Source organism: Glycine soja, chromosome 9 (assembly GCF_004193775.1).
Source record: "Glycine soja cultivar W05 chromosome 9, ASM419377v2, whole genome shotgun sequence".
NCBI lineage: Eukaryota > Viridiplantae > Streptophyta > Magnoliopsida > Fabales > Fabaceae > Glycine > Glycine soja.
Genome location: NC_041010.1, coordinates 1,496,999 through 1,509,129, shown reverse-complemented (window position 1 = coordinate 1,509,129; position 12,131 = coordinate 1,496,999). Strand labels below are relative to the sequence as shown.

The window sequence follows — 12,131 nt, the reverse complement described above, 5'->3', positions numbered from 1 at the left end:
TCTTTAGTAAAATTGGCATTTGCTAGTTCAACTCAAAATCAGGCTCTATACAGACTCGCTTAGTATATGTGGATGTGTAATAAGTCACGAAATGGTACTTTTTTGAGATATAGCTCAGTTTGAATTGACATCTAACTTATGAAACCTTTTAATTTCAAATAGTGATTTAATTTATAATTAAGTAAAAAAAATCCTTAAGAGTTTAAAATTACTTTTTTGATGCATAATTATAAATTATTGAGAAGTTAGATAACAAAAAGTTTTTAAGAAAAATCAGATTTATAAATTGATTTTAACTTATACAAACAGTTTGATTTATAATAATCCATTGTATTTACCTTCTACTATAAATACCTAGAGAAGTTTATTCAACGACTCGTGATCTAAAAATATTTCCGTTCATTAATTTAAACTTTCGTGACCTTTCTTTAAACTAAAATCTTGTGCAAGTATTAGGAGTCAGGACTGTACCAGAGACAGATTTTTCTTTTTCCAGAAAATTAGTTATCATAGCAAATGACCTTTGTAATGTCAATTTAAAATAAACTAACGTCAGGATCTCGGACTTTAATCGAGGGATAGTTGTTTGCTTTTGAAACTAAAGGGTAGATAATATAAAAATTTAGAGTTTAGTATGCACTAAAGTTGATTATTATAAACTTGTGGAACATACGCAATATGCCACTATACTGAAATTTAATGGGTAATTAAATGAACAAATCGTCATAAGGTAGTGCCAAAATAGCCCGTATAAGCATGTCAAAGTTAACTTTCACAGCGCAAATAACACCATCATCCAGGTTCGAATGTTCGAGAATGCAATTTGATTCTTATAAACGTCTATACGAAAAGCTAAAAGACAAGTTTCCTCCTCTGTCAAATGCCATTTGAATCATTTAAGAAGGGACCTTGCAAGATGTTCCCTGGCTGTGGCCAATGCTTGACTTAGTGTCTGCAACAGAAAAAAAACAGTTATTCCTCAAAAATTTAATCTCAATTTTCTTTTTTGGTATTAAAGTGAGGGATATAATATAATACCTGTTCAGACAAAGGAGCTCCAGAATCTATACTATTACTAGCAACTTTCCCCGCTATAACATTTGGATCAGTTTCAAGAATGATACTGCACAAAATACGAAGACATGAAATTTAAGTGAGACTTGGGTGAAGCCAAGACATAGGTAGAAGATACAAGAGAAGTAAGGAGGTGAAAATAAGAGAGAAGGCACACAAAAGGGGGAAGCTCAGAGGGGTATCCTTTTTCTATATAAATGTGATGTATGGTATGATTCCAATGACATTTCAGTACTATGGGACCTATTACTATTGACATCACAAAGCAGCTGCAACAGCAAGGTACTAGAGTTATGAGTGTACTGTGCATTTTATCCCACAGGAAACATGGAGGAAAACCATTTAAGGAGTAGCAACACAATTAACTGTATCCAAGATTTAAGTAATGCGTTTTAAGGTTAAGCCATGATCTCTCAAAAAGCATGGCTTAGTGCACGTTTATCCAAACTTCCAAAGAAACATGTATTTAGCCTAAGGATTCATTTAAATATGGCATCTTTTCGTTTAAGAACAGGGTCGAATAATGAGATCATGTGTTCAAACAAATCAGGGGCATGTGGTTGGCTTAACAATGAAAAGAACTGAAAAAAATAGATGTCGTCTGCCAAAAACTCAGCAGAAACATCATATGTATCCAAATTCTACTCTGGCCATAGGCTACACTATAAGACTTGTGAAAGTGACATTTGTTACATTTCATTGATCACATTAGATAAGGGCAATGTGACAGAATTAAGCCAGAGCTATCAAAAACTGATGTAAGTCAATTTGTTACTCTAGCATTTACAGGTTTCAAGAGTACCATGATGAAGTTAGAAAGCTCCAACCTCGGGTATTCAAGTTCCATCCTATCAGATTAACAGTTCAAAGAAGATTTTTGTTTTTATGACAAAAAATCTACAAATTCAATCATTAAACTGCAGAAAAGAATTGATCTCCAATATATCAAATAGCTCCTATTTTGTAGGTTGGAACAAGTGGGAAGCGCAAGAGAAGATTTTGAGAAGCTAACAAACACAACTAAAGAAGATAAATTTCATATGAATAGCATATAGCATACCCGCCATCAACAATTTCATCTATGCACAATAGAATGAGATCCAAGTTCTCTAGTGCTTCCTTCTTGTCCACATTGCCTCTAGAGGGGAAAAGACAGTAAAATCATCAAGGACTACTGTGTTAATAGTGATAGATTAAAAACACCCTTGAACATGGAACATATATAAATTGTTTATGTAAGACCACAACCTGAGCAGAAGGCCCACAGAATCAAAAAATGCCTGCAGAACTGTGGCTAAGATAAGCTCATTTTCATAATCACCACCGGTAACAAAGAAGTGAAGATCTTGGACAAACTTGTAAACAACAATGTTATTCTCAAACATTGCTATTTCCGCTGTCAAATGAAAAAGCCCATGAAGGCAAAAGAAATGAAGTCAATACTCAAAGGAGGTCATATACAAATCAGTGATCAGCAATCTATCCCAATCACATACAGAATTTGATCAAACACACAGACAATTCTTCATCATGAATTATGGCATGGTCAATTGATCATTGACCATATCACATAAGTTTTACACACCTTCTGTGCGGGCATTGGTCTTCTGAGTCTTGTTGAAGACAACTTTCTCAAAATTTTCCTTGGCACTATTCGTTGCCCAGTCTTCAGAGAAGTATTTGACTGCGACACGTTTCCCATCAGAATCCAAAAGAAGGAAGTTCTTTACGGAAGGGCATGTCTCCTAAGAAAAACACAGGGCACAGTGTACATGATCAGAATATTCCTTAATTAAAGGCACCTCATGAAAACGTTTCAAAATCTCAGCAAGTCAACTAGCTTCAAATTATTCCAATTCCATAAAACTAACTACATTCAAATAATAGCACACAATAAATGAACACATTTCGATTGCAACCTAGTGTTAGATCGAGTCAGAGTGATGTGATACAGCAAATATAGGCTAATTAAGAGTGGTTTCAATTTTGTAACCAAATTCAAATGACAAAAATTCGACACAGATAAATAGTTTTGCGAATTGGATGATAAAATTCAATAATGGTTGTAATGTAACGAAGGGAACACATGCATGCAGATAAAATCACGGATTAGGTATAATACATGAATCTGATCGGAATAATACACAGAAAAAGAAATGGGGAAAAACAGATCTGAATTCCAAGAGAGAGAGAGAGAGACTTACATGAGACATGGTCGCGGAACGGAACAAAGAGAAGGCTCTTGCTCAACCAAAATTTTCAACTTCCGTCAACTCAACTATTTCAGACTTGAGACTTGAGACTTCCGTTTTATTTTTATTTATTTATTTATTTAATAATATTTATTATTTCTTATTTTTTTTAATTTTTTACTCCAGAGGCGAGAGTTAAGTTATTTATAATATAGGAAAAGCAAGTATTTTGAGAATTTTAAAATTAAAATTAAAGTGTAAATTAATAAAATGTTTAAAACTGCAATAAATTTATATGTAACTAATTCGTATAAATTTTGAAAATTATTTTAAAGAGAATCTTTTTATAATTATATATCTATATATTACTAATTTATATTTTAAAATTCAGAAAATTAGAAGATGAAGTATCATTTTTACGATGAATAATATATTACAAATTTTAAGTTATCTTTATGAATCGAAAATTAATAACAGTCTTAAAAAAAAATAGTATAACCTATATTTTTAGTATGTTTGCTTAACTTATTATCACAGTAAAAGAAAAAATTTATTGTAAGACATAAATGTAAGAGAAAATGTTTTTGAGGTGCGTTAGTGCTAAAGGTAATCTTAACTTTAACGCAGAAGTAATAAATTTGATCTGTTAGCAAAATTATTTTTATTTCAAACGTAATTTATTTTGTAACTGTAAATCAAACATGTTCTAAGTCTCGAAACAGAAGCTTTAGGTTATCTTATAAATGTACAGCCGCTGTTTGAATTGATGGTTCAGCCCTAACAGAGAAGAGATAACTGGGGAACAATAAAGAACTGAAGGTAGAATGAGTAAGGTGAGTTCAAAGTGATTACATCAAATCTTTATATCTGCTAACCAACTAGAGCCTGTTTGGATACAAGGTTGGAAGCTCTTTTAAGAGCTTCTCTATTGAAAAAAGCTCTATACTTAATATCTAGTAACAAAGGAAAAGGCACGGCCTTAGAGAGATTTAGCATATACAACGTCTGCCACCTATTCAAGATTGTATAGGAAAGACTTGGTTCTATTGCCAAAAATCTACAATTAACCTTAAAGAAGAAGCATAATTTCTCCTACATGTCCATTGCAAGAAAGTGGATAAACATATTTCAATTAATTTCCAAAGAGACCAGTCTCCTTAGCTGCATAACTAATATTATCAGGGGAGATTTTGTTCTCAGGCTTGTAGCACCTGACAGCAAACAATGCAACTCTTGGAAAAATCACGCCTTGCTATAGTTGACCATAACTTTCTAACTAAAGACCTGCGAATGTGCTGAGCTTTTCCAGCAATATTTTCCCAAAGGTCCTGAGGATTGCTTTCCAGTTGTTGGTTAGGACTTGAAACATCAACTAAACTGATGCTCATATTGTGGCGGATAATGCAGAGCTTTCCATTAAGGGAAACAGGTGCAACAGCTACTAGAGATGGAAATTTATCCACGTGAAGCTTGCTATCAATAAGCTTTTTCCATGAATCTGTTGCTCTATCATATACAGTGAGCTTGCATCCATCCGGGCAACCTAATGCATAGAGTTGTCCATTCAGTGAGATACAATCATTACCCCTTCCATTGACCATTCCATTAGTAACTGGGGTCCAAGTATCAGTTTCAGGTGAATAGGCTTCACACATGGAATTACCACTCCCAATTTCATTTCCCTTGAAAAACCATGTTCCATTGTGAACAAAACCAAACAAAGGCACCATGGATGTTCTCATCTCTGAGATAAAACTCCACCTGTTCTGGCTGGGGTCATAAACTTCAGCAGATCGAGTCATTTGAATTCCTTCAAGTTCCCCACCAGCCACAAAAAGACAATTATTTATCACACACGAACGGAACAGATTACGTTTCTGCAGCATATCTGGTGCCCTATGCCATTTATTTGTACAGGCGTTGTAGAAAATAACACGTCTAATAGATCTAGATCCTTCCAGATCTACTCCACCAAATAAGTATAGATGGCAACCACTAAGAACCGCACTACCAACCCACATTGCTTCAGGAAAATCTCCAGGAACAGGGGGAAGGGGTTGCCATAGTTGGTAGATGGGATCAAAAGCATGGACTGAAATTCTTCCAGCACGGTCTGCTTTGATGACATATAACCACTCTTCTGCCATTCCAAGACTTTTCCTGAGTGAATAAAAGAAGTCTTCAGACAGAAGGCGGTGCCATCTCTTGCAAACTAAATGTAGTTTCCTGTGCTCAATCCGGGGTACTCGAATCAAACAAGCAATAGCAAGATCATCAGGAAGACCAGATAGAAGAGGAGGCTGAACTCTTGTCGTTTCTCTAGGTGTGTTTTCTCTCATTCTCATTTGGATTTATGTCAGGTTGGATACGTTGCTTTGATCCTGGTACAAATTCCTTGCCCCAGCAACCTGTAACACCTGCTAGGTTAGTATGCTAACAATAATCCCGTACAAGTTAGCATTATAAATGAATTCTGTATTCAATCATCAGATCAACCATGAATTTTGTATTCAATGTTAGCATTAAAAATGTAAGTAGGCATGAAAGTTTTTTTAAATGCTGATGGTGGGACAGTGAGATTAAGAAAACATGCAGACCATGAAATCATCAAATCAACCATGAATTTTGTATTCAATGCAATGCGCATTATATATGAATTCTGTATTCAATCATCAGATCAACCATGAATTTAGTATTCAATGTTATTAGCATTAAATATGAATGTAGGCATGAAAGTTTTTTTAAATGCTGATGGTGGGACAGTGAGATTAAGAAAACATGAGGACCATGAAATCATCAGATCAACAATGACTTATATCATTATGACTAAAAGAAAAAAAATTAAAGGTGCTTGTGATACATGTACTAGAATCTTCCTTAAAAAAGCATCAAACACAATTTATGAGTGAGCCCAACTGCTTAAGAGCTTGAGTATAGACCAAATTATAAGTGAACAGAAGAGAAGGAACTCATTGAGCAGTGACATTTCAGAATACTGAATAAGACAAAACACATAGGTTAGGTTACTTCCAGAATAAGAAGAAATTAACAATGAAAGATTCCATTAATTAGTATCAGGAGTAGGTGTTTCATAACAACGATAAACGAGGAAGATCAAAGATTGCAAATGGAAACCTTTTTACATTTCATTTCAGCAAAGAAAAATGGATTAGATTAGGTTAGGTTTAATTATGCGTGTAAAAATGAAATGAACTGACCAGTGGAGGATGAAGGCGTGAAGTGTGTTGGTTCATTATCTGCTTGTGAGTTTGCTTCCAACCAAGTGATCACTGCAATTCAAACAATTCCAAGTTGAAAGGTAAAGGCAAGAAAAATAATGAAGGATGTCTGCCACTGCCACTGCCACCATGAAAAGACAAGAGAATCCGTGTGTACTCAGTGCTGGACAAACTTAGCCCCCAAGTTTGACTTAATTACACATTTCGCAAACCCTTTTTTGTGGACAGACCCACAATTTGTTCTTCCCATATTGGCGTTTGAACCAAAATTAGGTAAATTAATTGGGAACTGTATGCAATTGAACACATAAATTAATTGGGAAGTGGGTCTTGTGCACAATTATCTTGGATGAAAAAATCTGATTAAATATTAAAGGTAAAGAAAAAAAAATAGGATAGGATAGGATAGAACCTGTATCAAGAGCTGAAGCTCTGATACCAGATGATGTGAACCTGAGTAGGAGCGGATCGTTTGATACAGGCTACGTAGTTTGGATGACGCCACTTCCGGTGAAGGAAGATAAGTCAGGGTAGACGCCACTTTTGGTGAAGGAAGATAAGTCAGGGTAGACGCCACAAGGATTACCTTGATAAGTCTGATAATTGGTTCAACAAGGAACCCAGAGAGAAACTCTCACCAAATTTTATCAAAATGCCAAAAGTTTTTTTTATTCAAAACAAAAACCAATACTTATAGTGTATCTGAACTAAAAGATAAAAATAGACATGGGCCTTCTAAATAGTTTGGGCCAAAATTACAATAAATAAAAATTATAACTAAAAAACATATTTAACTTGGGCCTTCAGCAATAATTAATAGTCTTGATAGTGTCTCTGCCTCTGGGCCTTCATCCTTCTCCACTTGGGCCTTCATCCTTCTCCACTCGGGGGCTTTGTCCTTCTCCACTTGGGCCTTCGTTCTTCTCCACTTGGACCTTTAGCCTGTATTTGGCCAGTTTCATGATTCTCATCATTCCCTCCTTCTTGGAAAACATTTGTCCTCAAATGTTCAGGATCATCACCGTGTTCAAGTACCACTTCTTTCCTTTTCTTGTGGGCTTGCTTGACATAGCTTTCATTCTTCTTTGCAATTTGCACCTTCACTTGGTCATACAATCTTTTCACATACTCAACTTTGGCATGTGCATCCTTACGTTGAGTCTCTTGCGGATTGCTTTTGTAAGTTGGCCTGTAAGGCAATGAAGCTCCGGGGAGGAGATCAACTTGATGTTCTATTCCTCTTGAAGGTGGTAGTCCATGAGGAATCTCCTTAGGAAAGACATTTTTAAATTCCTGCAATAATGGTTGAACACTAGGAGAAATAGAAATAGTAAACTCATTAGAATTATCAGTAGAAATTTTTCTGTCTTTGCAATACTGTAGATTGAGTGGTTCATGAGCAGGTAACACTTTCCTCACTTCACTCGCCTCTGCAAAATAATTAAATTTTCTCTCATGTGTATCACTCTTTTCCTCGGGTGTATCACTCTTCCTTTTCATATTCCTTTGTGGTGCCTCACTATTTTCTTTCTCTTGTTCTCTCTTTTCTCCCATTCTGATTTGGTCATCACACACTTCTCTAGGGGATAGATGTTTAAGAGTAAACGAGGAAGATTTGGCTATTCGTCTGTAGGGCTCTTCTTTGTTACGGTTCAACAAACGTTGCATTTGTGTAGTCCACGCGTCCAGAAATAAGCGCTGAGATTCGTCCAATTGATGATATACACCACCATTGTCACCAGCTCTTGCCATGATTAAGGAACAAAGAATTTTGCAGTAAATTAAAAAAAATAAAATTCAGGACCTCACCACACTCTACTCACGTGTTTCTCTCTTTAATGGTAGTTCACTCGTGTTTGATGCTCTCAATATAGGCTTTTGTGTGATGTTTTCACTCTTGCCTTTTACCACTCACTCCCTCTTAAGTTCCTGGATGGACCGAATTAGACACACAAGGTAATATAAAATAAAAGGAAAGACAATATAATTATCAGAGTAACAGATTTGATTTGGGATAACAACTTGGACTTGATTTGGATAGCAGATTGGATTTGATTTGGATAACAGATTAGATTTGGATAACAAATCTGAGTTGGATAAAAAAATTTGATTTGATTTGATTTGGATAATAGATCAGATTTGGGATAACAAATTAGATTTAATTTGGATAACAGATATGATAACAAATAAGATAACAGATAGGATAACAGATAGATAACAGATATGACAACTAAACTTCAAATGCTCATAACTTTTGCTACGGTTGTCTGTTTGAGGCCCACTATATATCAAAACGCTCAGAATTCAGAGGAGAATCTAGATAAGGGGATTTGGTACACGATTTTCTGCCAAAAAAAAGCCTCTAACTGCCTCAATTTCGTGTTCAAAGATCAAACACCCACTTTTTTTTTCAAATTTTTTTTGCAATTTTTTTTTGACACAGTGTGAAAGACACAAGAAACAAGAACAAGGACGTGACAAGAACAAGAACGAAAATAACAGAACACAAGACGCAAACAAAAACGAAACAAGATGTAAACAAGAACGCAAATAACAGAACAAGGACAAAAACACGAACCTAGACAAATTACAAAGAAAAAAAATAGGATAGGATAGGATAGAACTTGTATCAAGAGCCGAAGCTCTGATACCAAATGATGTGAACCTGAGTAGGAGCGGATCGTTTGATACAGGCTACGGAGGTTTTGGATGACGCCACTTCCAGTGAAGGAAGATAAGTCATGGTAGACGCCACTTCCAGTGAAGGAAGATAAGGCCCAAGTTAAATAAGTTTTTAGTTATAATTTATTTTTATTGTAATTTTTGGCCCAAACTGTTTAAAAGGCCCATATCTATTTTTATCTTTTTGTTCAGCTACACTATAAGTATGGGTTTTTGTTTTGAATAAAAAAAACTTTTGACATTTGATAAAATTTGGTGAGAGTTTCTCTCTGAGTTCCTTGTTGAACCAATCTCAGACTTATCAAGGTAATCCTTGTGGCGTCTACCCAGACTTATCTTCCTTCATTGGAAGTGGCGTCTACCCGGACTTATCTTCCTTCACCGGAAGTGGCGTCTACCCAGACTTATCTTCCTTAACCGGAAGTGGCGTCTACCCAGACTTATCTTCCTTCACTGGAAGTGGCGTCTACCATGACTTATCTTCCTTCACTGGAAGTGGTGTCATCCAAACCTTCGTAGCCTGTATCAAACGATCCGCCCCGTAAGATTCACATCATCTGGTATCAGAGCTTCGGCTCTTGATACAGGTTCTATCTTATCCTATTATTTTTCTTTGTAATTTGTCCTGGTTCGTGTTTTGTCCTTGTTCTGTTATTTGTTTTTCTTGTTTGCGTCTTGTTGCGTTCTTGTTTGTGTCTTTGTTTCGTTCTTGTTCTTGTCACGTTTGTGTTCTTGTTGTTGTTCTTGTTTCTAGTGTCTTTCAGACTTTGTGTCATAAAAAAAAATTGTTTGGGTTCTGTTTCAAGTAAAAAAAAAAAAAGTTGCAGAAATTTTGAAAAAAAAAAGAGAAGAAAAGAAGAAAGAGAAAAAAGAGAAAGTGGGTGTTTGATCTTTGAACACGAAATTGAGGCAGTTAGAGGCTTTTTTTTGGCAGAAAATCGTGTACCAAATCCCCTTAGCTAGATTCTCCTCTGAATTCTGAGCGTTTTGATATATAGTGGGCCTCAAACGGACAACCGTAGCAAAAGTTATGAGCATTTGAAGTTTACTTGTCATATCTGTTATCTTATCTGTTATCCTATCTGTTATCTTATTTGTTATCATATTTGTTATCCAAATTAAATCTAATTTGTTATCCAAATCTGATCTATTATCCAAATCAAATCAAATCAAATTTTTTATCCAAATCAGATTTGTTATCCAAATCTAATCTGTTATCCAAATCAAATCCAATCTGCTATTCAAATCAAGTCCAAGTTGTTATCCCAAATCAAATCTGTTACTCTGATAATTATATTGTCTTTCCTTTTATTTTATATTACCTTGTGTGTCTAATTCGATCCATCCAGGAACTTAAGAGGGAGTGAGTGGTAAAAGGCAAGAGTGAAAACATCACACAAAAGCCTATATTGAGAGCATCAAACACGAGTAAACTACCATTAAAGAGTGAAACACGTGAGTAGAGTGTGGTGAGGTCCTGAATTTTTTTTTAATTTACTGCAAAATTCTTTGTTCCTTAATCATGGCAAGAGCTGGTGACAATGGTGGTGTATATCATCAACTAGACGAATCTCAACGCTTATTTCTGGACGCGTGGACTACACAAATGCAACGTTTGTTGAACCGTAACAAAGAAAAGCCCTACAGACGAATAGCCAAATCTTCCTCATTTACTCTTAAACCTCTATCCCCTAGAGAAGTGTGTGATGACCAAATCAGAATGGGAGAAAAGAGAGAACAAGAGAAAGAAAATAGTGAGGCACCACAAAGGAATATGAAAAAGAAGAGTGATACACCCGAGGAAAAGAGTGATACACATGAGAGAAAATTTAATTATTTTGCAGAGGCGAGTGAAGTGAGGAAAGTGTTACCTGCTCATGAACCACTCAATCTACAGTATTGCAAAGACAGTAAAATTTCTACTGATAATTCTAATGAGTTTACTATTTCTATTTCTCCTAGTGTTCAACCATTATTGCAGGAATTTAAAAATGTCTTTCCTAAGGAGATTCCTCATGGACTACCACCTTCAAGAGGCATAGAACATCAAGTTGATCTCCTCCCCGGAGCTTCATTGCCTAACAGGCCAACTTACAAAAGCAATCCCCAAGAGACTCAACGTAAGGATGCACATGCCAAAGTTGAGTATGTGAAAAGATTGTATGACCAAGTGAAGGTGCAAATTGCAAAGAAGAATGAAAGCTATGTCAAGCAAGCCCACAAGAAAAGGAAGGAAGTGGTACTTGAACCCGGTGATGATCCTGAACATTTGAGGACAAATGTTTTCCAAGAAGGAGGGAATGATGAGAATCATGAAACTGGCCAAATACAGGCTAAAGGCCCAAGTGGAGAAGGACGAAGGCCCAAGTGGAGAAGGACAAAGCCCCCGAGTGGAGAAGGATGAAGGCTCAAGTGGAGAAGGATGAAGGCCCAGAGGCAGAGACACTATCAAGACTATTAATTGTTGCTGAAGGCCCAAACTAATTTGAATTTTCAAGTTAAATAAGTTTTTAGTTATAATTTATTTTTATTGTAATTTTGGCCCAAACTGTTTAGAAGGCCCATGTCTATTTTTATCTTTTTGTTCAGCTACACTATAAGTATTGGTTTTTGTTTTGAATAAAAAAAACTTTTGGCATTTTCATAAAATTGGGTGAGAGTTTCTCTCTAGGTGACGTCTACCCAGACTTATCTTCCTTCACTGGAAGTGGCGTCTACCCAGACTTATCTTCCTTCACTGGAAGTGGCGTCTACCCAGATGATGTGAACCTGACTAGGAACGGATCAATTGATACAGGCTACGAAGATTTGGATGACGCCACTTCCAGTGAAGGAAGATAAGTCAGGGTAGACGCCACTTCCGGTGAAGGAAGATAAGTCTGGACAGACGCCACTTCCAATGAAGGAAGATAAGTCTGGGTAGACGCCACAAGGATTACCTTGA

General features: G+C 35.9%; 2 protein-coding genes across 2 annotated transcripts; both read right to left on the bottom strand.

Annotated features, from left to right (window-relative positions):
• Positions 1-649: 649 nt before the first annotated feature.
• Positions 650-3,376, bottom strand: LOC114425881 (coatomer subunit zeta-2-like). Its single transcript, XM_028392846.1, has 6 exons — positions 3,279-3,376; positions 2,660-2,819; positions 2,323-2,470; positions 2,135-2,212; positions 1,039-1,123; positions 650-952 (listed from the first exon to the last, which is right to left on the bottom strand). Exons 1-6 carry the CDS (start codon positions 3,285-3,287, stop codon positions 893-895), a joined length of 540 nt encoding a protein of 179 aa, XP_028248647.1. The 5' UTR covers positions 3,288-3,376; the 3' UTR covers positions 650-892.
• Positions 3,377-3,981: 605 nt separating this feature from the next.
• On the bottom strand, positions 3,982-6,724 carry LOC114368740 (F-box/kelch-repeat protein At1g55270-like). Its single transcript, XM_028325982.1, has 2 exons — positions 6,485-6,724; positions 3,982-5,674 (listed from the first exon to the last, which is right to left on the bottom strand). Exon 2 carries the CDS (start codon positions 5,609-5,611, stop codon positions 4,463-4,465), a length of 1,149 nt encoding a protein of 382 aa, XP_028181783.1. The 5' UTR covers positions 5,612-5,674; positions 6,485-6,724; the 3' UTR covers positions 3,982-4,462.
• Positions 6,725-12,131: the final 5,407 nt, after the last annotated feature.